General features: G+C 42.3%; 2 protein-coding genes across 11 annotated transcripts in view; one reads left to right on the top strand and one right to left on the bottom strand.

Annotated features, from left to right (window-relative positions):
* The window catches only part of SLC26A7 (solute carrier family 26 member 7), a 795,003-nt gene that overhangs the window by 369,237 nt on the left and 401,678 nt on the right, over nt 1-24,088 (top strand). The gene's annotated exons all lie outside the window — the stretch shown is intronic.
* Nucleotides 1-24,088, bottom strand: part of RUNX1T1 (RUNX1 partner transcriptional co-repressor 1) — a 148,079-nt gene that overhangs the window by 2,610 nt on the left and 121,381 nt on the right. For 8 of the 10 annotated variants that reach the window (XM_073330591.1, XM_073330592.1, XM_073330589.1 and 5 more), the window contains 2 exons: nt 16,982-17,172; nt 1-1,486 (listed from right to left, as the gene is read on the bottom strand). The exon at nt 1-1,486 is cut by the window's left edge and continues 2,610 nt beyond it. In XM_073330591.1, coding sequence (XP_073186692.1) covers nt 1,211-1,486; nt 16,982-17,172 — 467 coding nt within the window. In that variant the 3' untranslated portion in view covers nt 1-1,210. Of the gene's footprint in view, nt 1,487-15,153; nt 16,679-16,981; nt 17,173-24,088 lie in introns of those variants that run through there. The other 2 variants (XR_012157132.1, XM_073330595.1) reach the window with 2 other exon arrangements.

Below are 24,088 nucleotides of genomic sequence, written 5' to 3'. Positions count from 1 at the left end.
ATATCACTAGTACATACAGATATAAAAGCAGCATAGAAAGATACAGGTTTCTCACCATCTAGGAATAAAGAAGACTAAATGTGAGCATGGTTAAACTACAATGCATTTTCACATTTGTCCAACACATTTACAAGAAAAACACCATTGGGAAACCTCACAGGACAGAAGTGTTTTAACACCAAGAGAACTACTATTTTTTTTTCTTTTTTTTTTCCCTTTTTTCTTTTAATTAAAAATCCAAACAGGACGGGGTGGAAAGAATTTGGAAAGGGGCTGGAGCTGAAGCCACCATCTTGTTATTATTAATAATCATAATTTTCAATATAAAATGAATGAGCTGGAATAGACCCGATTGTCATACTTTGTGGAACCTTGCAAAAAAGTGAAGAAATGTTGAAGCATTTAGTTGGGGCAGCTGGCTGATGTCAAAGCTGCCAGGATGCTAATTAACTTCAGGCTGTGTCCCTTATTTCTGTATTTAAAAGAAAAAAGAAGAGCCTTTTGTATTATGGCAATTTTTTCTTTGCTGCTGTAGTCCTACATCCGACTGCAAATCATCTTTCATTTTTCATTCTGTTGACCTGGATATTATTTTATTTCTTTCAGAAACAGGAAAAAAAAAAGAACATCTGTGTCTCCTTCCAATCTGCTGCACATCTGCGCATATTGGTGCGGGTCTTCAAAGTTCAGTCACTAACCCATGGACGCCATTCGTCTTCTTGTTAAAATGTCTACTGCTGTATCCAATGCTCATGCCCTTGAGGGTATTTTTTTCCTCTCTCTCTTTTTTTTTTAATTTCCATTATTATTATAAAGAACATTGTGACTTTCAATATTAGCATTTTTGCTTTCAACAGCAATTAGCAATCTCTTGGTTTGCTGTTTGGTAAAGCATCTGTTAATGAGGTCATCTAGTTTAAAATCCCAGCTACTGGAAAATAACAGGGAGGAGGTCAAATCTATCATTTTGTGTTATATTCTCTGCTCTCTTTTCAGTTTTCTAAAGAAAAGATATCTTTGTTATCCATAATAAGTCATTATGACCCGTTACTGGCCTTCTGTATTTTACTACTACCTCAAGATACAGTAAGTTCTTTCTTACCGATGTACTGAAATATGATAGTTCAGTTAAAATCTTTGAGCATCTGAGGATGAGGAATTGGTTTTGTTTTCTGTTTTGTTTTTGTTTCAAACAGTTTTGAGTTCAGTTTTAACGAGGAGTCGTTTCTATGGTGGATGGAGTCCCAGGGGTGCTTGACCTAGGAGTGGCTGCTGGTGGTGTGTCAATGGGGCTCCCTGCCCCACTGTTGGGTGTCACGGAGGAGCTGACTGCTGGTGTCTCTCCTTGCTGCTGGGCTTGGAGGGTCTGCCCACAGATGTGGTGATGCTTCTCCCAGTCCTTGTGCTGGCAAAATGAGCCACAGTATCGCGCCGTGTTGCAACCGCTGCAGGTTTCACTAGCTTTACGGCCACAGTTCCAGCAGCTCTAGAAGAGGAAGAAGGGGACAGCAGAACGTTAATAATTTTGTCCTGAATTTTGTACCAAACACATTAAACACAATCCATATAATTAATAGAAACTGCTAGTTAAACATTGGCCTAATTAAGGACTACTAGCCTAGCGGTTAATCCATAAATACTTCAGATACCTTGGGGTAGATGCAGCCGTGCGGTAACTCCACTGACTTTGGCGGAATTACTCCAGGGATTTTGGCCTTGAGAAATTAGGGCAGACACGAAAAAGGGAATCACTGCTCCAGATGTCAGCTTGTGGCACACAAGCTTCAGGTTTACTTTTGTGTTTATTTAGTCTAACAAATCACTTGAGATTTTCAGCTCTCATCACTATGCTGATTAGCTGTAAGTGCCCTAAAATTTCACCATGATTTCTCTACTGGATTTATTTTTTTAAAAAAATTCCCCAAAAGAGGGGAAATCAAGTTATTAAAAATGTGAGGGAAGAATATACATCACAGGTAAAACCCCAATCCAGCAAAGACTTAGGCTATGTATATGTATGTGTACAGCACACAACTACCAGCAGTGGGTAGGTTATGTGTAGCTTCAAACCACAGTGAAAAGCTGGCTGCATCCACACTGCTATGTGTAGCAATATGCAACCATGAAAGGCTCTGCCCAGAGGGAGGCAGTGGGGAGCTACCAGAGCCTTTCTCCGCTGCCTCCCGCCATGCCAGAGCCTTTCCCCACTGCCAGAGTCTTTCCCTGGGGAGGGGAAAGACCCCAGCAGCAGGGAGGCAATGGAACAATACACTGCTAAAAACAGCAGTGTCGGCAAGGGAGGCATTGCTTGGGGAAGTAGAGCCCTGTGCATACGCCCAGGGTTCTGGTGTCTCTCTCTGCTACTTGTCTAAGCAGTGCCTCACCATCTATGCTGCTATGTCTACTCATGCTTGGGGTGTGTGCAGTGTATGTAAATCTACCTGCCGCTGTAAGGTGTGTGCAGTGTAGACGCACATGCTTAACTCTGAGCAAGTGAGTGGTCCCCCTGGACTCAAATTGGCCCACTCACTGCCCCAAGTTAAGGGCATGCCTAAATCTCTGCACAGTGCCTAAGAGGCTGTCACACAGTAGCCCGCAACAGGCCAAAGGACAAAAATCTTACTCAGTTCCCATCAATTGAGTCAATGGAATTTTTGCCTGGGAAGGACTTCACAATTTGCCCCACTATACAGAACATCACAGCAGCCTGATAGACACAGAGTTTCCTAGCCTCTTATTGTACATCAAGAAAGCAAGACTATACATTTTAAAAATTCCCTCACTTTTCAAATGTGATTGAAAAATATCTCTTTATCAGGAATAAAACTGGACAGAACCACATCCATGAACTCCCCGCTCCGAGTCCTACCCAAAGAGTAGCAACCACAGAATATGCCTTTCACTTCCCTACCGTCCCTCGCAATGCCAGCTGGATGCTGGAGCACATCCAACCTACAAGTGATATTCCTAAACTACATAAAAAAAATCCCAATTACAGAACAGAACAAAGACTTAAATCCAAAACAATATTTTAAGGAAATTAAACATTTAATTGGAGTCAAGTGGCTTCTTTAGAAAATATCCTGATGTTAGTTCTATCCTTTTTTTTGGCGCAGGAATATTCTGGCAGATGCAAGAAGAGTAACTGTCTAATACTCACTGACTCCTTCAGATTGAAATCAGATGTACATGGCATTCTCAATTCAAACTGATTAAACACACAGACTAAACGAGGTAATTACAAATACATGTGCTGGGGACTCTTTTTTTTAATTTGTAAAATTGTTCACATCTTTTAAAACACTTTTTTAAAAAGGTGGAATTACAAACTCACAGAAACAGATGTTTTTGGTAGTTAAACTGTTGGAAATTCAGATCCCGTGTCTGACATCACCTGGTTTTGATTCAGTGTTCATGATCTCAGGTTAATTCTCCTTAGACTCAGTCCAGTTCTGGAGCAGTATGACCACATTACCGCCATTCAGACTGGATAACTTCACTATATTTTTAAATGCATTTTAACTTTTTTTTTTTAAAACAAGCACACTTTTTTGTCACCACAATGAAAAGCAACTCCAATACAAATGATTTTTGTAATTGTGTGCACAGGAATAAGATGCGTACAATTCTATCTGCAACGTGCTTGCACAGAGTTACTGCTGAACTGGCAATAACCAGCCTTGTTTGGTTATACTGATTTTTAGAATTGCAGAATTGACTATTCTTGTTCATTCCCTATCCAAAAAAAGGGTCCTGATCATTCATGGAAAGACCCTTTAGCCCACATGCAGTACCACTGAAATCAGCAGGGCTCTCTACAGGTGCACAAGTCCCTTTGTGCAGGTTTGATTGCAGTACTGGGTAGATTCATTGTAAAATGTTTTGATGCTGGAAAATATAGCCTCTATCTAGTCAAGTTTCTATTCAACAAATAAAAGCCAAGTTTCTAAAAATCCTCTTTTTTGTTTTGAACTTGATGTGCTAGATTCTACCTGAGCAGAAGTGCTTGTTCAGTGCTCAATTTGTGCCAGGGCTTGCCAGGGCTCACCTCTAGGCTTGGCAGTTCATAGCCCTGGCACCTCTGGGCTTGCTGCATCAGTTATGAACATTAAAAAATTGCTTGAGTCCCATCACCTCTTTCATTACAAATTAAGCACTGTGCTTGTCTAAGTCTGCATAGCAGGATGTTACAAACTCTCAAGCTGGAGCCACAACGTCATGATGCAACCAGCTGTCCCAAAATGCATTTTTGTGATAGAAAACAAAGTCACTTACATCTTACGAGTATTTTTTTGAACTGGCTATTTTATTAATTAAATCATCTGAAGTCTCTACAATGCTTTGAACATGTAAAATGCTACATGGGTGCTAGATTTTATTAAAATTCTTAGTCACTCACAGCTCTAAATCAATGCTTTATAAGATATTACCTCATGTGTCCCTACATTGTCTGGTACGTGCTTTTGTCCACTGCATTTATCAGTTACAATTCAACAGGACTTTACAGCTTTAGTCTAATTGTGAGAATAAATGCACATAAAATTCATTTTAAAATTCTTGCACCTGTTTATGTACCAAATTATTATATTTAGAAGTAGTAAAGAATAGTCCTTCTGTGTAAATTGGCAACAAGTGTGCATTCATGAGGATACTTACTTGCATTGCCATATTAGCTGTGTTTTGTAGCATACAATCCACTGGTCCCACAAGGACTTCTTTTACAGAATAGTACAGACCTCACCATTGTTATCTGGGAATACACATCAAGGAACCAGTACTATGTCATGCTACAATCCATATGGTAACATAATGTGTCTACATGAAATTGAGCAAAGTTTCTGTATTTAAATGAAGCAAACAACGCAGCTATGGATTTTTAATGTGATTTCATCTTTTATACAACCCCTAAAATACTGGTCTAATGTACTACAACACCAGTTCTTGTTTTGTACTGAGTTCCAGATGTATCCTAATACTGTAAGGACAGGATCATAGAGACCTTAGACTCCTTGTGCACTAGTTAGGCTATACACAAGCCAGATTTTCAGCCTATGTAACTCAATTTAGCTTCATTGACTCCAAGGATGTATTGACTTAATGGAGTTTGGCTGAATGAGGAACTGACCTTGAATCTAACCCACAGGTCCCATTTTCATCTTCCAGAATCACATTCACTACATCAGGGTCGTCCCTAGACATTTTGGTGCCCTACGCAGCCTCCCTGAAAAGGGAAGGGCTGGCCCCAGGCCTCTGCGAGGGGGCAGGAGCAGGCTGGGGGGGGCGGGGAAACCGCCCCCAAGCACGAGCCGACTGAGTGGAGAGGGCTGGGGCCAGGTCGCTCCACTTCCTGCTGCCCGGTGATTGCAGGGTGGGCCCGACCCCACACTCACGGGGCAGCGGGAAGTGGAGTGACCCAGTCCCAGCCCACTCCACTCTGCTCCCTGGCTCCCGGCCTTGGGACTTGGGAGGCAGGGGGGAACCGCCCCCTAGCACTCACCAGTGGTGCGGCTGGGAGGCGGTGGAGCGGAGCGGACTGGGGCCGAGTCGCTCCACTTCCCATCGCCCAGTAAATGCAGGGTGCGTCCGATCCCTGCAGCAGTCCCCTGGGATGTAGCTCAGGGGAAGGTGGGGAGTGGGATGGGGCTGGGGAAGAGCAGGGGTGGGAAGAGGCAAGACAGGGGCGGAGGCTTTGGGGAAGAGGGGGAGCAGGGGCGAGGGGCAGCATTCTGAGCCGGCCCGGGGATCGGTCTGGCCGCTGGAACAGCACGCAGCTGTGTAGGGCACCAGGAAATTTGGGGCAGTTTGGTGCCCCAAATTTCCTGGTGCCCAACGCAGCTGCATAGTTTGCGTATGGGTAAGGACAGCCCTGCACTACATCTCCCGCAACTCACAAAGTGAAACCATTGTCATTCAGAAAGTCTTGGACCAAAGCTTATCCTCTTCCTGGTTCCGATATACTTTATTTTCAAGATTTCTCAGGTTCAAACAGCTTTCATAAAAAGAAGGTACAAGCAATATTATAGGTTGTGACTGCAGCTCATGTGGACATCCATAAGCTACCTTTAATATAATTAGCTTGAGTATTGGAGCAGTGAAACTTCTGCAGAAGCTCACCTGAAACCCTGGGCAATTACTCACATGGCTAGTTCACACTGAAGCAGCTTCAGTGCTACTAATACCTGAGCTAGCTATATTAAAGCTAGCTTGGGTATGTCTCCACAAGTTGTGTTACACCCAGTGTATCCATAGTTGCACTGGCATTCATTGTCTTCAGGGGCTCGGTGCATCATCTCTTATTTCTGTAGTGCATAGCTCTAGTAGTGCTCACATAGACAGAACCCTTTCGGATTGAAGTTTGGATGACAGCAATCTTTCTGGCGAGCAAAAGAACTAGTTTGACGTTGCAATGACTCAAAACATTCAACTGCCTATTGAAGATATCAAGCAGGAAAATGAGTCATTAGTTTATAGTCCCAGTTGTCCATCCTGTGCAATTCTAGTTTTCCATGAAGTTCAGTGAGCTATTCCAATGCAGGAATGTGTCAACTTTCTCTCCCACAAATGTTTGCAGAACCCATCAGACTTCCTACTTTTGCTGTTCCATTAGCCCATGTCTTACAGACAAACAATTGTTCCATCACTGTTTAAAATTTGTGAGGATTCCTACTCTCCAAAATCCTTGGCAGAGCATTACTTCAACAGGTACATGCAGCTAATAACTCTGAATTTTTTTTTGTCCTCATCAACAAATGCTGCTCCAGGATCTCCATCTTGGAGAGCTCTAACACTGAGGCTGAATGTTTGCTAACACATTGCGTTTGGCAAGCCATTTTGCCCTACACTCTTGCCATCACTAGCCATCTTTTAGAAATATTTTCTGTTATTATAGTATTTGCTTTGCTCTTCTACTTCCTGTTGAGACTCAGAAGGGAGCTGTCTCAAAAAAAAAAGTATCTTAAGATGTTAAAAGGCGATCTACTTTGAAATGTCTAAATATGGTGCCATACTGTTCAGAGTCACCTTTAACAAAGTTTCTGACGTTCTCCACTTTCTTACGAAAGGCAAGTAATACTGTAGTGTTAATCCTAGTTATGTTAAGAACCCAGATTTCCTGATGTTTCCTGGAGGGAGTAAGAATAGTGCACCTACTGGAGAGTACTGGGAACCCTAACTGCTTGCACTAAAAGTTAATCAATAAAGAGAAAAAAAGAATACACGTGGGTTACTGATTGCACAGTTGTGTTAAAAAAGGCCACAAGCCAGTCCAGCCAAGCAATAAAGGATGTGTACAAATACACTGACGTGTAATTTATTCAGCACCTATCATCATGGGGGATGCTTTTCAACAGTGCCAGCGTGACCAAGCAATACAAGTCCTATTGATTTTTAATGGGACCTAGGCACTTTTGAAAAGTCCACCCAAGTCCCATTGAAAGTCTATGTGATTTGTGCTCCTAACTCACATAGCCACGATAGGTAGGGATTTTAAAAGTGCCAAAATACACCATAGGGTGACCAGATGTCCCGATTTTATAGGGACAGTCCTATAAAATCTTTTTGGGTCTTTTTCTTATCTAGGCTCCTATTTCCCCACACCCACTGTCCTGATTTTTCACATTTTGCTGTCTGGTCACCCTAATACACCACCACATGCAAAGCTGTCTCCAAGCTGCAGAAGTCTGGAATTAAGTAACAGGTGATAGCTAAATACTCAGGGTTTACCCAAGCCATTGATGTTTTATTGTTTAGAAATCCAAGTTGTGACCACCACAAATAAAATATGTTAGCATGTAAATGTGTTTAGTGTGCAACAGGCATAGAAATCAGGCTGGTGTACATTACCTTTTATGGTTCAAACATGAGTGTCAGTTGTCAAGTTACATGACACAATCCTGACCAGTCAGCATAGACCAGGCCCCTTTGTGTTCACAAGCATGTCATAGAATATCAGGCTTGGAAGGGACCTCAGGAGGTCATTTAGTCCAACCCCCTGCTCAAAGCAGGACCAATCCCCAATTTTTGCCCCAGATCCCTAAATGGCCCCCTCAAGGATTGAACTCACAACCCTGGGTTTAGCAGGCCAATGCTCAAACCACTGAGCTATCTCTCTCCCCTTATATTCAGACACACCATAGAACTCGATAATGTAAACAAGCATTAACTCTACACAATCCTTCAAAGCAGTGTTGGACCAGTTACACATTTTGTTTTATCTAAGCAGCTGTCTGAACAAAGAAAGCATCTGTGTCAACTGGAGTGAACTATCATATCCATGTTTTTTCCCCTTCAGAGTGGTGAAGAACACCACAAGTGTTAGATTTTTCAGTGGCATTTTATATTGGAGCAGAGACAGATGTTTTAATTTTTTCAATAATCTGGCCAGTAAGTTTACTATGTCTCTTTGCTAAGCTGTTCACCCTTACTATTAAAACTGATTTGCACAACGGTATGTTACAGCCAAAGCAAGCACAGCAGTCATTAAGGAGTAGCTGCTCACATATGTTTTGGTTCTTAGCCAAATCAGCTACTGATGAACGGATCATCCTTTGCCTAGTTTCCTTTTCTGTAATTGTAAGGAAGTAGTAAAGAAATAATTTGTGGTTTTGAAATAGTCATGCTGACAGGTAGGCCTGCTTCTGTCTTTTTGCTTTTAAACATACTATCCCTAAGAGGCTGTGGTGTACTTCTAGCCCAGGATCTGTACAATTCCTTGGAATTCTCCCCATAAAAAAAAACAACAGATGAGTGCAAGCCAATCTCAAGGTTTATGGAGATCTTCCATTTTAAATACAATATAGGCACTGAAGTAATGGCATTACTCAATAAATAAGAACAATTCAAATTAAAGCAAAAAGTGCCATCTGACAGGGAATCCGGTCAGTGGAGAAATAAAAAGGAAATACTACAATGCTGTGTGTCTCACATTTCTCAAAATATTGTGGGCCACTTCTTAAAACTGAGATCTTCTCCAACATCGCACTCCCTCCTCAAACCCTAGTCAGCACTTTCCACAGTGTTTGGTTTCACATGACTAGATCATTCATACTGGACCAGCATTAATGAGAGTACATGACAATAAGCTCACTTTAATGAGATGGGTGGTCCTGACTGGTTACTTCCTCCACATTGTATCTTTGCTATTTATTACTTCTTCCTCATTGTTGAGGAACTTAACTTTTACTACTGAATCTCCTCTCACTGCCTGCAACTCCCATTGCTTTACTCTCCTTACCTCATTGTTCAGCTTGATTCTATTCTCTTGCAAAACAGTAGTTTTTCTTGTTTGATTGGTCAAAAAAGCCTCTGGAAACCCTAACAAAGTCCTGGGATGATTATGACATGCAGTAAAGCCTCAGAGATACCTAACACCAGAGTTACGGACTGGCCAGTCAACAAATGTGAAACTGGAAGTAACCAATCAGGCAGCAGCAGAGAGAAAACAACAACAACAACAACAAAAAAACCCCCAAATACTGTACTGTGCCACGATCTTAAAGGTAGGCACATCTGGGCTGACTGTCCCCCTCCCCCCATCTTCACCCCCTCCTCCACGCGTGGGGCAGCCACTTACATCTAGGAGTGAAGACGCTGGGGCTGCCAGCCCAAGACAGCTGGCAGAGCAGGAGCAGTGCTGGGGTCTGTTTTCCCCACATACCCTGGGCCGGAAGGGGGACAAGGTTGCACTCCGACCCAGGGAAAGAAGCTGTCTGCAAGGAAGCTGCCCACACTGAGGAGTTTCAGAGTAGCAGTTGTGTTAGTCTGTATTCGCAAAAAGAAAAGGAGGACTTGTGGCACCTTAGAGACTAACAAATTTATTTGAGCATAAGCTTTCGTGAGCTACAGCTCACTTCATCGGATGCATTCAGTGGAAAATACAGTGGGGAGATTTATATACATAGAGACCATGAAACAATGGGTGTTACCATACACACTGTAACGAGAGTGATCACTTAAGGTGAGATATTACCAGCAGGAGAGCGGGGGGCAGAGGGAGGGGGCGCGGAACCTTTTGTAGTGATAATCAAGGTGGGCTATTTCCAGCAGTTGACAAGAGCGTCTAAGTAACACTGGGGAGTGGGGGTGGGGAATAAACATGGGGAAATAGTTTTACTTTGTGTAATGACCCATCCACTCCCAGTCTCTATTCAAGACTAAGTTAATTGTATCCAGTTTGCAAATTAATTCCAATTCAGCAGTCTCTCGTTGGAGCCTGTTTTTGAAGTTTTTTGTTGAAGAATTGCCACTTTTTGATCTGTAATCAAGTGACCAAAGAGATTGAAGTGTTCTCCAGCTGGTTTTTGAATGTTATAATTCTTGACGTCTGATTTGTGTCCATTTATTCTTTTACGTAGAGCCTGTCCAGTTTGGCCAATGTACATGGCAGAGGAGCATTGCTGGCACACGATGGCATATATCACATTGGTAGATGTGCAGCTGAACGAGCCTCTGATAGTGTGGCTGATGTGATTAGGCCCTATGATGGTGTCCCCTGAATAGATATGTGGACACAGTTGGCAACGGGCTTTGTTGCAAGGATAGGTTCCTGGGTTAGTGGTTCTGTTGTGTGGTGTGCGGTTGCTGGTGAGTATTTGCTTCAGGTTGAGGAGCTGTCTGTAAGCAAGGACTGGCCTGTCTCCCAAGATCTGTGAGAGTGATGGGTTGTCCTTCAGGATAGGTTGTAGATCCTTGATGATGCGTTGGAGAGGTTTTAGTTGGGGGCTGAAGGTGATGGCTAGTGACGTTCTGTTATTTTCTTTGTTAGGCCTGTCCTGTAGTAGGTGACTTCTGGGTACTCTCCTGGCTCTGTCAGTCTGTTTCTCCACTTCAGCAGGTAGGTATTGTAGTTGTAAGAATGCTTGATAGAGATCTTGTAGGTGTTTGTCTCTGTCTGAGGGGTTGGAGCAAATGCGGTTGTATCGTAGAGCTTGGCTGTAGACAATGGATCATGTGGTGTGGTCCGGATAAGAGCTGAAGGCATGTAGGTAGGAATAGCGGTCAGTAGGTTTCCGGTATAGGGTGGTGTTTATGTGACCATCGTTTATTAGCACCATAGTGTTCAGGGTCTCTTGTGTGGACTGGTTCAGGCTGAGGTTGATGGTGGGATGGAAGTTGTTGAAATCATGGTGGAATTCCTCAAGGGCTTCTTTTCCATGTGTCCGGATGATGAAAATGTCATCAATGTAGCGCAAGTAGAGTAGGGACATTAGGGGACGAGAGCTAAGGAAGCGTTGTGCTAAGTCAGCCATAAAAATGTTGGCATACTGTGGGGCCATGTGGGTACCCATAGAAGTGCCGCTGATTTGAAGGTATACATTGTCCCCAAATATGAAACAGTTATGGGTGAGGACAAAGTCACACAATTCAGCCACCAGGTTTGCCATGACATTATCGGGGATACTGTTCCTGATGGCTTGTAGTCCATCTTTGTGTGGAATGTTGGTGTAGAGGGCTTCTACATCCATAGTGGCCAGGATGGTGTTTTCAGGAAGATCACCAATGGACTGTCATTTCCTCAGGAAGTCAGTGGTGTCTCGAAGATAGCTGGGAGTGCTGGTAGCGTCAGCTGCTGGAACTGGAGCCTGAACTGCACTTTGTTCAGAGTTAATGAACATTTCAGAGTTACGGACAACCTCCATTCCTGAGGTGTCTGTAACTCTGAGGTTCTGCTGTATATAGAAAAAAGCTATGCTGGGGTAGTTTGCTCCAAGACTTAATACAAATGTTAAAGGTTGTAAAATCAAACACTCAAAAGTTAGGAAATGCCAGTAAGAGACACGGGTCATGAGATCAAATAGCGTATGATCATGTAATGAAAGACTATCATATTGCATATGCTCTCGGGAACCACAGGTTGTATGAGCAACCTTAAATCTGGCATACCCTAACTTTTGGGATTTTTACTTAACAGTCTGAATGTTCTTAGCAAACTGAAAAAACAAATTCCATTGTGTGAAATCATATTGACTCCATTCCCCCCACAACTGGGTCATCAGCAGCATTGGAACCCAGGCAATTGTATCTACAGTGTTGACCTGGCATAGTTTAGTAGCAGGAGTAAGATGTTATCCTTTGTGTGGATCAGGCACCAGAGAACGATGTGAACCAGACTTTGTTCAGTGACTTGCACAACTATGTGTTTGACAGCGGAGGAATGTAGGGAATCAGGAACTTTAGGCTGTATGCTCTATTCCTGGCTCAGGAAGAGAATGTGCCCAAGTGGTTACAGAGAGCACAGTCAGGTGTGTACATTTTACCATTAAGCATTCCTACCGCAGTAGCACCATGTGGCCTCAACCATTGTGCCAGACAATATATAAATGCATTGTAAGTAACAAGCCCTTTCTGAAGAAAAGGTGGCTGAGTAGATACAACGTGTGGCTGCCAGCTTAGAAATCTGAGGTCAAATCCTAACTCCACTCCAGTGGTGTACAGGGACCAAAGGAGTGCAGCTGCCATTGGGAGAATTTTTCCCAGTCACGGGTAGAGTACAGCTGATTAATGTGGCCCTACACTGATGTCACCCGCAGTCTTATAAATAGGGTCATGCCAGGGGCAGAATGGGGAGTGGTCAGAGATGTCTGCATTCCAGACTGGTGAAGCCGATGAGCAGCTGAGTAAGGCTACTGTAAACTGGACTAATGTAGGCTGAGGGCTTCATCACCCCTTGAGCAGCCTAGAACCAGGAAGGTGCAAAGATGGTTTAAAGCCACTTTTGTCCACTCCATTCCTGGGCTGCTCCTTTTGAGTGGCACCTCTGGGCACAGAAAAGAAATTGGCCCCGAGTTTGATTCCCAGCTCTACCAGAAGTGACCTTTTATAACTCTCAGTTACCCCATCTATACAAAGCTGGGAAATTATAGCTGCCAGTGTCTTGAACTAGGGGCATTGAGGCCTTGCTCAATTAAAAATAGAGCCCCGCAAATCCGTGGATATCCGCATCCACGGATGCAGATATCCATGGACCATTTTTGTGGCTCACAGCTTGGATGCAGATACAAATTTTGTACCCAAGCAGGACTCTGCAGCACACACTCACCCAAATGGAGTGGCTGTCACCCAGCCCTCAGGCTCCAGCTCGTCTCTCTGAATCACACCGCAGCAGCAATATCCCGCTGGGTATTCTGGAAGTTATAGTCCCCAGTTTGCTCTGACAGAGGATGAAAACTACAGCTCCCAGAAGGGAGTGCGACCGTGTGCTCCTGCCCAGCGAGCAAAGCGCCAATTTAAAGAGGTGCGGTTGTAATTTAAACTAGCGGGTGGCAACAGCAGACACGGCGAGGAGAATAGTTGCATACATTAAAGCTGCTACACCTGCATAGGGGTATCGAAATCCCCGACTGGGAGGGCGGCACTGCACATGAGGGCCCAGGATTTTAGCCTCCCTTCCTGGAGTGGGGAAGGAGGTATGGCGGAGATAGAGTGGGTGGGTGGTAGGGCAGGAGGTCTCTGGGGAGAAGTGGAGGGTGGTTGAGGGTTGGGGGCTTGGCACAGCCTTGCACCACTGGTGCATGGTGACCTGTGGAGCTGTTAGTAGAGACCTGCAAATCCACGGATATCTGCTTTATGTCCATGAATATCCATCCACATTCAAGGATTGCGAATATCCACGGATAATTTTTGTGGATTGTGGATCAGATGCAAATTTTGTATCCATGCAGGGCTCTAATTATAAGGGCTGTGAAGTACACAGAATTAACACCAGTTCACCACCAGCTAGTGGAAAGAGCTGTGATTAGAATTTAGTCTCCTCATGGTGTTCACCTTGCCTTCCTGTATGTCTAAAGGGTGGGAGCAACAACAACCTGCTGTCTAGAGATCTGTCCCTAGCAGCATGCTCAGTGCAGTTGGCACACAAGGAATTGTGTCTGGCTGAAGCATGTACAGTACACATGTAATTTTAGAGATTTTAGCAACATGTCTCTAACAAGTTCTACTGAACATGTAAAGATATAATCTTCAGTAGATTTCTATCTGGTCCAAAACAGAATGGAGTCTCACAGAGAGATCAAAAGATTCCTCTCTGACCCCAGAGCAAATTTCAAGTTTTTTCTTTGAACCCTAAAGGACCTAAATCTTTTCCAAAAAGGAAAAAAAGTTGTAAACATGTTTCAACATGGGCAAAACTACCTATTTTCCACTAACCTCATTCTTGGAAATGGCTGAACCATTTTTACATCACCTTAAAAAAAAACATTCCAACAAGAGTAAATTTGACCCCAAATGGCTACAGTTTGATAAATTACAAGCAACTGAAAACAGAGGCTTATAATGGACAGTGCTAGACTATGTAAACTATAAGATAGGTATGGTTCCCGTACACCATTGCAGTAGGGTTAGGATTTGGCCTCAGATCTCTAATCTGGCAGACACAAATTTCGTCCACTTAGTCACCCTGTCTCCAAAAAGGGACCGTTACTTAGAATGCATTGCCTGAGTAAAGACTGCAGGACCAGGCCACTAGTTTTGTTTTTCAAATAGATTTTTAAAATCTGGTCTGATCTTGCCAGTTGACTGGAGATGGGATGAATTTAGAGGCCTGCAAATAATGTTTATTCACAGGCTCCGGGGTAGAATGGATATACTTTTTATCCACATCCCTTTGGAACCAGGCTAAAGGAAAACTTTTAAAATTTATATTTCTAGGAAATTAACATCCCAGTAAACAATAGCTCTGGAAATGAAACTATAATGTTAGATAGAGATGGCTGATCCTATGTTGCCACTGCCAGAAGTGCTACCATTCAGGAATGCAGGAGAATTTGCACAAAAATGCCCAGTGTGAATTCCTTTGGATGCACACTTCTTTGGAGGAGAATGGTCTGCGTATATTGGCAGACAACAGGTGTTACATTGATCACTAAACAGATCAACTTTACAATTTCCTCTTAGGCATTTACCTTTGGAATTTCAGCTTTCATAATAGGAATCATTCGTATTTACACATGAAAATGATAGCAGTTTAATGATCATAGCTGTCAGACAATATGTCAGACAAATACCCTTTATGCGAATATACGAGGGGGAAAATGCCCTTGAATATCTTAGCTACAAAATGCCAATAATTTGAATTTATGTCTCATTTAATTCTGCAATGGAATAGTTAGTACTTAAAGACTGACTACACTTCCCTTAGTCTCTCTTTTCCTGAGAAACTTTCAGATGCTGAAAATTAATTCCTTTTGTCTTCTTGTTATTCATCTGTTACATATTATGGACAAACTCTGGGCATCCAATGCTCCCACAATGGTCTTTCATCTCCAGAGAAGTCTGGTATGAATTAAATTCTTATGCTCCCTCAAATTATGGCTATGTATTGCAGCATGCCACTGATTTATCAGCTTGTGATTTTTTCCAGTTCTTTCAGCATGGTGCAACTACCTAATCTGAATCTCTTCAACCTAAATCATTCTTCTAGATTACTAGCAAATGCAGTAATTAAAATGCTTTTGCAATAGTGTACATGAATAAACATTCATATATAATGCGATACAACACACCTAATAGTTTGCCAATTCCTTGTGATATAGAACTTGTATAAAAACATGCTTTTCTACATTTTTTTAACATCTCCCAATCAGACCAATAGTTTATGAGAGCAATGTTCTCTGGTTACCATACTTTATTTTGAAATGGCTGTTAAAGTGGCTTTCACAAATTTAGCAACAGTTTATAAGGGCATTTTTAATCATGAGTTTCCTTTCCACATGATGTTAATGTTTCTTTCTTCTCTAAATGACATAGGATTTCATTGTATCCAAAACACTTCAGCACTGGCAATAAGTCTATTGTTCTTTCAATCCCGACTTCCTGCTATATATGCTGCCATATGTCCCATACCACAAGAATTCAAAGCTTCCACTATCATGTTCAAGTCTGAATTGAGGTTTACCATGCTCATTCCTATTTTACTCTGTCGCTCTTTCATTCTATTTTTTTCTTGCCAGATGCTGTTTGTCCCGCCCTTCAGCTCACACATAATCTCTGTAGCTGAAATAATAAATTCTAATCAAGGAAACATTCTTGTAACTCTGCATACACATCTTTTTCTTCCAGGAATCTAGTTCTGTGCTGATCATGTCTACACAAACTCCCTCCCTTTGCAAAAAAAACCCCCAAAAACAAACAAACAAAAAGCCTAAATAAATGTCACTTATTTTGGGGACATTAGAATTTCATTATTTATCATTGGTTTCAGAGTAGCAGCCGTGTCAGTCTGTATTCACAAAAAGAAAAGGAGTACTAGTGGCACCTTAGAGACTAACCAATTTATTTGAGCATAAGCTTTCGTGAGCTACAGCTCACTTCATCGGATGCATTCAGTGGATGTTGCTGTAGCTCACGAAAGCTTATACTCAAATAAATTTGTTACTCTCTAAGGTGCCACAAGTCCTCCTTGTCTTTTTACTATTTATCATTGTTCATTGAATGTTATTTCAACCACCAATTTTAAGTAGATTGTGTTATTTTAAAGTATTTTAATTTTACCCTTAAAGTAAATGGAAAATATACAGACTATATTCCCATCACTGCATTATTCTTATAGCCTCATTCTCCTGCCCCCAATCAGTTTAAAGCCATTTCAGACTTTTCTTCTGAAGCAATTGCTGGCCACGGTTGGCAGACAGGATACTGGGCTAGATGAACCTTGGTTCTGATCCAGTATGGTCATTCTTATGTTCTTAGACAAAGATAAACAAAAAATGAAAAAAAATTGAGTATTAATTCTTTATTGCAGGAAGCTGGGTGGGTTCAAACTCTGACAACGAGGCTCCGCTTTGGTATATTTTGGAGTAAACTTTGAGATGACTCCCCTCCTACCAGGGCCGGCTCTAGGTGTTTTGCCGCCCCAAGCTCCGAGAGCGCAAAAAAAAAAAAAAAAAAAAGGCTGGCTGGGATGCCACCCCTGGAATTGTGCCGCCCCAAGCACGGGCTTGCTTTGCTGGTGCCTACAGCCGGTGCTGCCTCCTACGGAACTCCTTACCTCACTTGAATCTTCCTGTTGATTGATAACAGCTAATGCATCCTCTGCAGCCTGTCGCTTGGCTTCTGCAACAGTGCGCTCCATTTTAGCTCTCTCTGTAGTGATCATGTCGTGGGCTTTCCGTTCTGCCTCTGACACTGCCTTTTGCAACTCTGTCATCGCCTGACGTTTTACTTCATTGACTGCTTCCTCTACAAACAAGGCAAGAAGTCTTCATCAGCACAATAGGTTTGGTACAGGACTGTTTGATTAGAGGGAACAATGCACGAAGGAAGCATATATCCTGCTAATAGCATGCCTCATCACTTCCTGAAGTAGGATAAGGATGAAACTGAGTCCCTATGACCTATTCCCTCCTTCTACTTCCCTGTCATCTGAGGAGTACATGAAGTGCTCAGATAATAAATGGTGGGCCATATAAAAGTCTAGCTGTTGCTGATCTCCAATTTATCCTTTTGTATCTTTCTGAATATTTTGCTTGAAAAATGTGTTCTGCAGAGGACTAGATTTATGAAAGAATTCTATGAAAGTAACTAATTGAGAAATGACACTGTGAACATTTTAAACTCTAGGCACTATGATAATACAAATAATTAATTAATAATAATAAGTAACATTCTGGTTTTAAGCTTCTGTAAACCAGGGCAGGACACTGGAATACACACCCTTAAAGGCATTGATGGGTTCTCTGGTATATAAAAACCCATTGTAGAGTATAATGAAAAGGTGCTCAGAGTTAATACACCCCTTAAAACAAAGTCATTGATAAACAGAGAATCTAACTTTAGTGCTTCTAAAGTCATTTCCTGAATATGTAGTTTTCTAATGCAAAAGCTAAGTTTCAATGTTTCCTGTTTTGTGTCTAAACGCATTGCTTTTTTGTTTTAGTTCTTACCAATTGATCTTTGTTTCAAACCAACATTCATATTTTGAAGAATTAGGCCCTGATTCAGCAAGTCACTTCAGCACATTTAAGTCAACCGGAAGTAGGCACATACTTAAACATGTGCATAACTGATTTGTTAAAATCAGAGCCTTAGTGTTGTCTTAGGCAGATATAAATCACTGCAATTAAATTATCCAGTATGAATTAGTGTAATACATTCTACTAGGCTACCCTGGAAAACATGAGTTGTCATGAATTGGTTATTCAGTTTTTGATGCAAGAAGAATGCAAAGATTTTACTAATATACAAGCTTTCAACTGACAACTAAAACAAGTAATTTCTTTTTTAAAAAATTAACTGCTCTAATTAACAAGGAAACCATCCTCCCCCTGAATTAGTTTATCTAATTTTCATCTTTATTCAAAGCAAAATGACAATGATTAATTGAAAATTTAATAAGCAGTAATTATTAACTTGGCAAACCTAGTACCAATTAACACTCTATTAAAACTAATTATGACATGTTTCACTCAAGTGTTTGCACTTAATTGTTTCACCCACTTAAAAAGCACCTTAATTAAATGTTCTGTCTAATTAAAAACATAGATTCCTAATAAAAATGTCTGACTGTAGATTAAAAATGTAAGAGTTACAAATGTGCTATGGTTACTTTGGGTTTTGTTCAGTATTTCACATATGTGTGTGTATATACAAGTGTGGGAAATCCACAACTTTCCCAACTTAGAGCTCTACATTTGCAGTTAGTAATCCCAACACTTGATGTCATTTGCTTTGTTATAGTAGCATCATTTAAAGAAGCAAATTTTTAAAATTATTGTATTACCATGAATAATCCTAATTTTAAAGTACTAATGCATAATCCAAATGACGCATATTGACTTTATTTGAACCTGTTCAAAATAATAACTATTTCTGTTACACTGGTGCCTATTGAACTAGGCTCTGTACATACACGTAAGAATAAACAGTCTCTGCTCCAAAGAGATATGTTTAAATTGAAGTTTTGGAGAGGAAAGAAATAAAATTAGAGATAAAACTTATGCCTTTATTTTTATGAGACTGAAAATATGCCTTTATATTACCATACCATAAATGTTGTTTGTGGGGAGGGCATAGGGAAAGGGGAAAATCATACCCTTCAACTATACAACCAGGGCTTAATTTACTTTGAATATTCAAGGTGAATTAAAATTCTATCTAAGTGGCAATACAGGACAATAATTTTTGCTTACGATCAAAGCTGCAGCTTGACTAATTGTATATGCAAATAAGGCAATTTATATTTAAATTATGCATTCCTATTCTAGTCCCACAGGCACACACAGATCAGCAAAGGGAATTGGTAGGACATTTGCAAGGTGCTTGAATATTTATTACCAACTGCAAACATTCTCTGATCCTTTGAAAAGAAATACACAGCAGCAAACATACAGATGCAGTTTTATTACCATTTTTATAAAATTGAGGCAACTTAAATACAGACCTTTTGCATTTTATGAACCACAGTTATTAAAAAAGCTGATTTTTTGTGAGAAAAATCTGTAGTCTTTATGGCATTTGCTATGAATGAAAATATTTTTAAATGTGTCTGAGGCACTTTCACTGCATTATTTAATCTCATCAAATCTTAATCTAAATTGAGACGTTTGCAGTGGTTAGAAATCCCGGTTTAAACTGTTTTTACAAGATTTAACAGAGATTTCCTAGTTCAATGCTTTATACACATTTATTCTGATAAACTGTTTTTATTTTGATTGCTGTACATAAGGTGGGAGGAAATAGGTTCAGTTACTATTGTTTATAATCTAATTCTGTATTGTAAAAACTTACTCAAAGGCTCAAATGGTGTCGTCAAAGTGTTTTAAAACATTCTAGAGACCACAAGTGGGGCAGAGTGAAAATGTCTCTGGGTTTGGATGAACTACAAATTTTGGGTTTTCAGTTATATTTGATTATATAAATAGAGAGCTGATATATCAGGTGTGATATCTGATTGTATTAATATAACCACAAACAAAGCCAAAAAGAGAGAAAAGCTTATTTAGTTTTTTCAATCACAAAGCAATAACAGTGTTTCAGTGCTGTACAAATACATGACTCTACCTCTAAAGAAAACTATTCTTCCAAATATTCCAAACTTATTAGCTGTACATTCTATTATTATAGATAACCCATAATAGTTGGAAGTGTTTTATTACTCTGAGGGAATTCTGCATGAAAAAATTAAAAAATATTAACACAATATTTTAAAATTCTGCAAATTTTATTTGTCAGTAAATAAATGTGGGTCCAGCACAGTAGTGGAGAGCACAGGCCACTGACTGCATTGAGGTGGGAGATGAAGCCCCCACCTTCCCTGGTAAAGGGACTCGGCAATGAAGCTGCACCTGACCCTGACACAGTGAAAGTCCTAGGCCTGCCCCATAAGCACTCTGGTGCCCTGCTTCTCTGCGCCAGGTGCACCAGGTGTGCATGGGTAGGCTCAGCCCAGCAGGATACAAATGTGGAGGGACTTAGTGTGAGAGGATCCAGGTGTGGGGTGAGAGGTTTCTGTGTGGGGCAATCTGGGCATGGGAAACTCAGTGAGAGATCTGGATGCACAGGGGTTCATTGGGGAGTTCCAGGTGCAGGGGCAACGGGACTGTGCAGGAGATCCAAGTGAAGGTGGTTGGGGCTCAGCAGAGGGGGGGTCTGGTTGTGGGAGGGCTCAGTAGGGAGGGGGCAGATGCTGGGGGAGTGGGGCTTGATAGGTTGGGGGTCCAGGTGCAGCTGGTTGGAGACTGGTTGGGGGTCGTCAGAGGGGTCCAGGTGTAGGGTGGTAGGGCTTCTCAGGGTGAGGGTTCGAAGGGCCTGCTTAAAGGGGGAGCCCCAGCTGCTGCCAAGGGGATGCTGCATGCCAGGCTCCCGCTCCTCCTCCCAGCACCCCCCTCCCCCCCCGATTCCCCTCTCCTTCTCCATTTCCCCTCTCCTCGCTCCCACATTTCCCTCCCCTACCCTATTCCACACATCCTTCCTTCCCCACTGCCTCTTTCCCCACCTCCCTTCCCTCATTCCCCCCTCCCTTACTCAGCCCCACCACGGACACTCACTGTTGCACAGAAAACAGGAAAGCTCCCAGCACACAGAAGCATTGACTGACTGGCACTAGGACCCAGGAGGCAGCATTCTGCTGCAGAGTCAGCAGAGCAGAGAGGAAGCCTCCTTCAGCTGGGCAGCTCTGCACTTGCAGAAATGAGGGGAAGGGGTATTGGCACATAACCCTGTGTGCCCCCCATACCTCACCTCTGTTTGGAGGGGGCAACCCCCCACCCCCAAAACCCCTGTGCCCATGGTCTTCCCCACCCCTTCCCCGGCAGGCTGTTTTCTGCAGGAAAGCACAGGAATTCTGCAGGGAGGCTGTTTTCTGTGGGCTCCTAGTCATGCAGAATCTCCCCAGGAGTAAGGCTTTGTGGACAGTGAGGCACTGCAGATCTGATGGTCACAGTTCAAAATAAAACCCCTGTTACCGGGACAATAGCCTAAGGGCAGTTATGGACACTATAAGAAGAGATTTTACTTTCCTAGACAGACGATATTTGTCTTCCCGCAGAAAAACAATAATAGTGGAATAAGCTACCACTTCCCTTCCAGAGAGGGAAAGGGTGATTAGTTTCAAATATCAGAAAGCATGAAAAATGTGGCTAAGGACGCACATAAGTCTAAGAAATATATGTATAAGACCTCTTAATTTCCTCACAACTGCTAATCATTTGGGTGCCTGTTTAGTGTTTATTTATGAGTTCAGTTACAACATTCACTCACGCTGAGCTTCAGTGGTTTCAGCATTGGCCTGCTAAACCCAGGGTTGAGAGTTCAATCCTTGAGGGGGCCATTTACGGATCTGGGGCAAAGATTGGGGATTGGCCCTGCTTTGAGCAGGGGGTTGGACTAGATGACCTCCTGAGGTCCCTTCCAACCTGATATTCTATGATTCTACGTGAGCAGCCCCAGAAAGAGAGGCATTTAATAGGACTGCTTGCATGAGTACTCTCTACTTGATACAAACAGAGTCTTTTGGGCCTGACCTTACATACTGAAATCAATGGCATTCTTTCAATGGACTTTTATGGGGGCTGAATTGGGTTGTTATGGCTCGAGCCTACAAGATGCTGAGCATGCTAATTTTGCTCCAACAATCATGTAAGCATGTGCTTAACTTTAAGCATGTAGCTCAGGGGTGGCCAACCTGTGGCTCCGGAGCCACATGGCGGCTCTTCAGAAGTTAATATGCGGCTCCTTGTATAGGCACCGACTCTGGGACTGGAGCTACAGGCGCCAACTTTCCAATGTGCCGGGGGTGCTCACTGCTCAACCCCTGGCTCTGCCACTGGCCCTGCCCCCACTCCACCCCTTCCTGCCCCCTCCCCTGAGCCTGCTGTGCCCTCGCTCCTCCCTCATCCCTCCCAGAGCCTCCTGCACGCCACGAAACAGCTGATCGGGAGGCACTGATCGGTGGGGCTGCCGGTGGGCAGGAGGCACTGGGAGCGGAGTGGGGGAGCTGATGGGGGGCTGCTGACGTATTACTGTGACTCGTTGGCAATGTACATTCGTAAATTCTCGCTCCTTCTCAGGCTCAGGTTGGCCACCCCTGAAATAGCTAGTCCTAGTGAAGTCCACAAGCTAAGCACATGTTCACATACATGATTTGCTGGAATAAAGCCCTGGACTTTAAACTTGTAGAAGTTGCTCACTAATTTTTGATGCCCAACTGGAGACAGCTATGCCTGATGTTCAAAGTGCTTAATCCCTAAATCTTTTGACTTCATCTGGAGTTGTGTGTGCTCAATACCTCTTTATTGAGGCCTTCAGTGTCTCAAGTTGGTCACTCAGAAATGGATGCACCCAACATTAGTAGGCACTTTTGAAAATGTAAGCCTAAAATTTACTTTTGAAAAAGGCTGCAGGTTTTGTGACCTTACTAGATAAGGATAGCAGACACATATGTGACTAGCAGAAAGGCAGCACAATGACCTCACCACACATTAAGCAATGGGGCCCTTTTATCTGGCTTGTCGGAGCAGCTGTGTTGGCCCCTCAAGGACTAGAGAGCCAAAGAGTTACCAGCTACATGGGGGCAGATTCATATCAAGTCAGCTGGGAAGGAATTTGTCCCTCATCGTCAGATTGGTCAAGGCAAGGTGGGGTTTTTCGCCATCCCCAAAGTGGGCTGGGGGCTTAGTGGGGGCAAAATAACCACAAAATGGACGTTAAACTATGGTGTCACAACTCATTCTGTAAGCTTGGGGCAGATGTCCAGTGCAGGAATTCCGTAGGAAATTGATACAATGATCAGATAAAATGGACTGGGAAAGGATTTAAAGGAGGTATTTTTTAAAGGAGCAGAAATAGGAGAAGTTGGAGACTCCTATGACTGGCAGGGAATCAGTCATCTCTCCTTTATAGCCCTCTTAACCCTCATTTGACGAGGTGGTTGTGGCAAGATCACAACAGCAGCTTGTCTGGGAAGCAGGACGGGCAAGGGAAAGGATTGCCAGCAGCCCCCCAGATATATGTAAATGATTATGGAACTACCTGCACTGTACAATTTTACCTGCTGGGTACTCTCAGACATTTAGGAATAAAATTGAAGACTAATTAAACCACGTCCAGGGTCTCCGGTCCTTCTTCTTGCAGAGCTAGACAGTGGTTATAGACATCTTATTTATGATTCTCTCAATCAAAAATTATGTTCAGTTAACATTAAGGATCCAATTTAAATCCATGTAAGAATGAAAACAGAGTTGGGACTAGAACCAGGTCTGAATCAAAATCCCAGATCCAAAACAACCCAACAGGACAAATGTTCATAATGTGTAAACTGACACAGCTCCTTTCACACCAGTTGATGATCTGGACCCAGAGCTTGAGAATGTTTGAAATTTGATTACAAAGACAAATTTTGCAGCTCTAGGCCATCTCTAGTAAAGAGTGAAACACCATTCTTCTTTTACTTTCCTGTGTCTAGGAATTGCAAATAATTTGATATGTCAAGTTTACAGAATTTGCCAAGCAGCAAAACCTAGGATCCTATGAAGAATAAAGTTTCAATTTCAGAAATTCCTCCATATAAGATTGCTGTAAATGATGGGGTTTATTTTTAAATTAAGATACTACCATAAATAAAGGAAAAATGAAACAAACATGCCACTGACATACCACA

Source organism: Lepidochelys kempii, chromosome 2 (assembly GCF_965140265.1).
Source record: "Lepidochelys kempii isolate rLepKem1 chromosome 2, rLepKem1.hap2, whole genome shotgun sequence".
NCBI lineage: Eukaryota > Metazoa > Chordata > Testudines > Cheloniidae > Lepidochelys > Lepidochelys kempii.
This window is presented reverse-complemented; position numbering and strand designations above follow the sequence as displayed.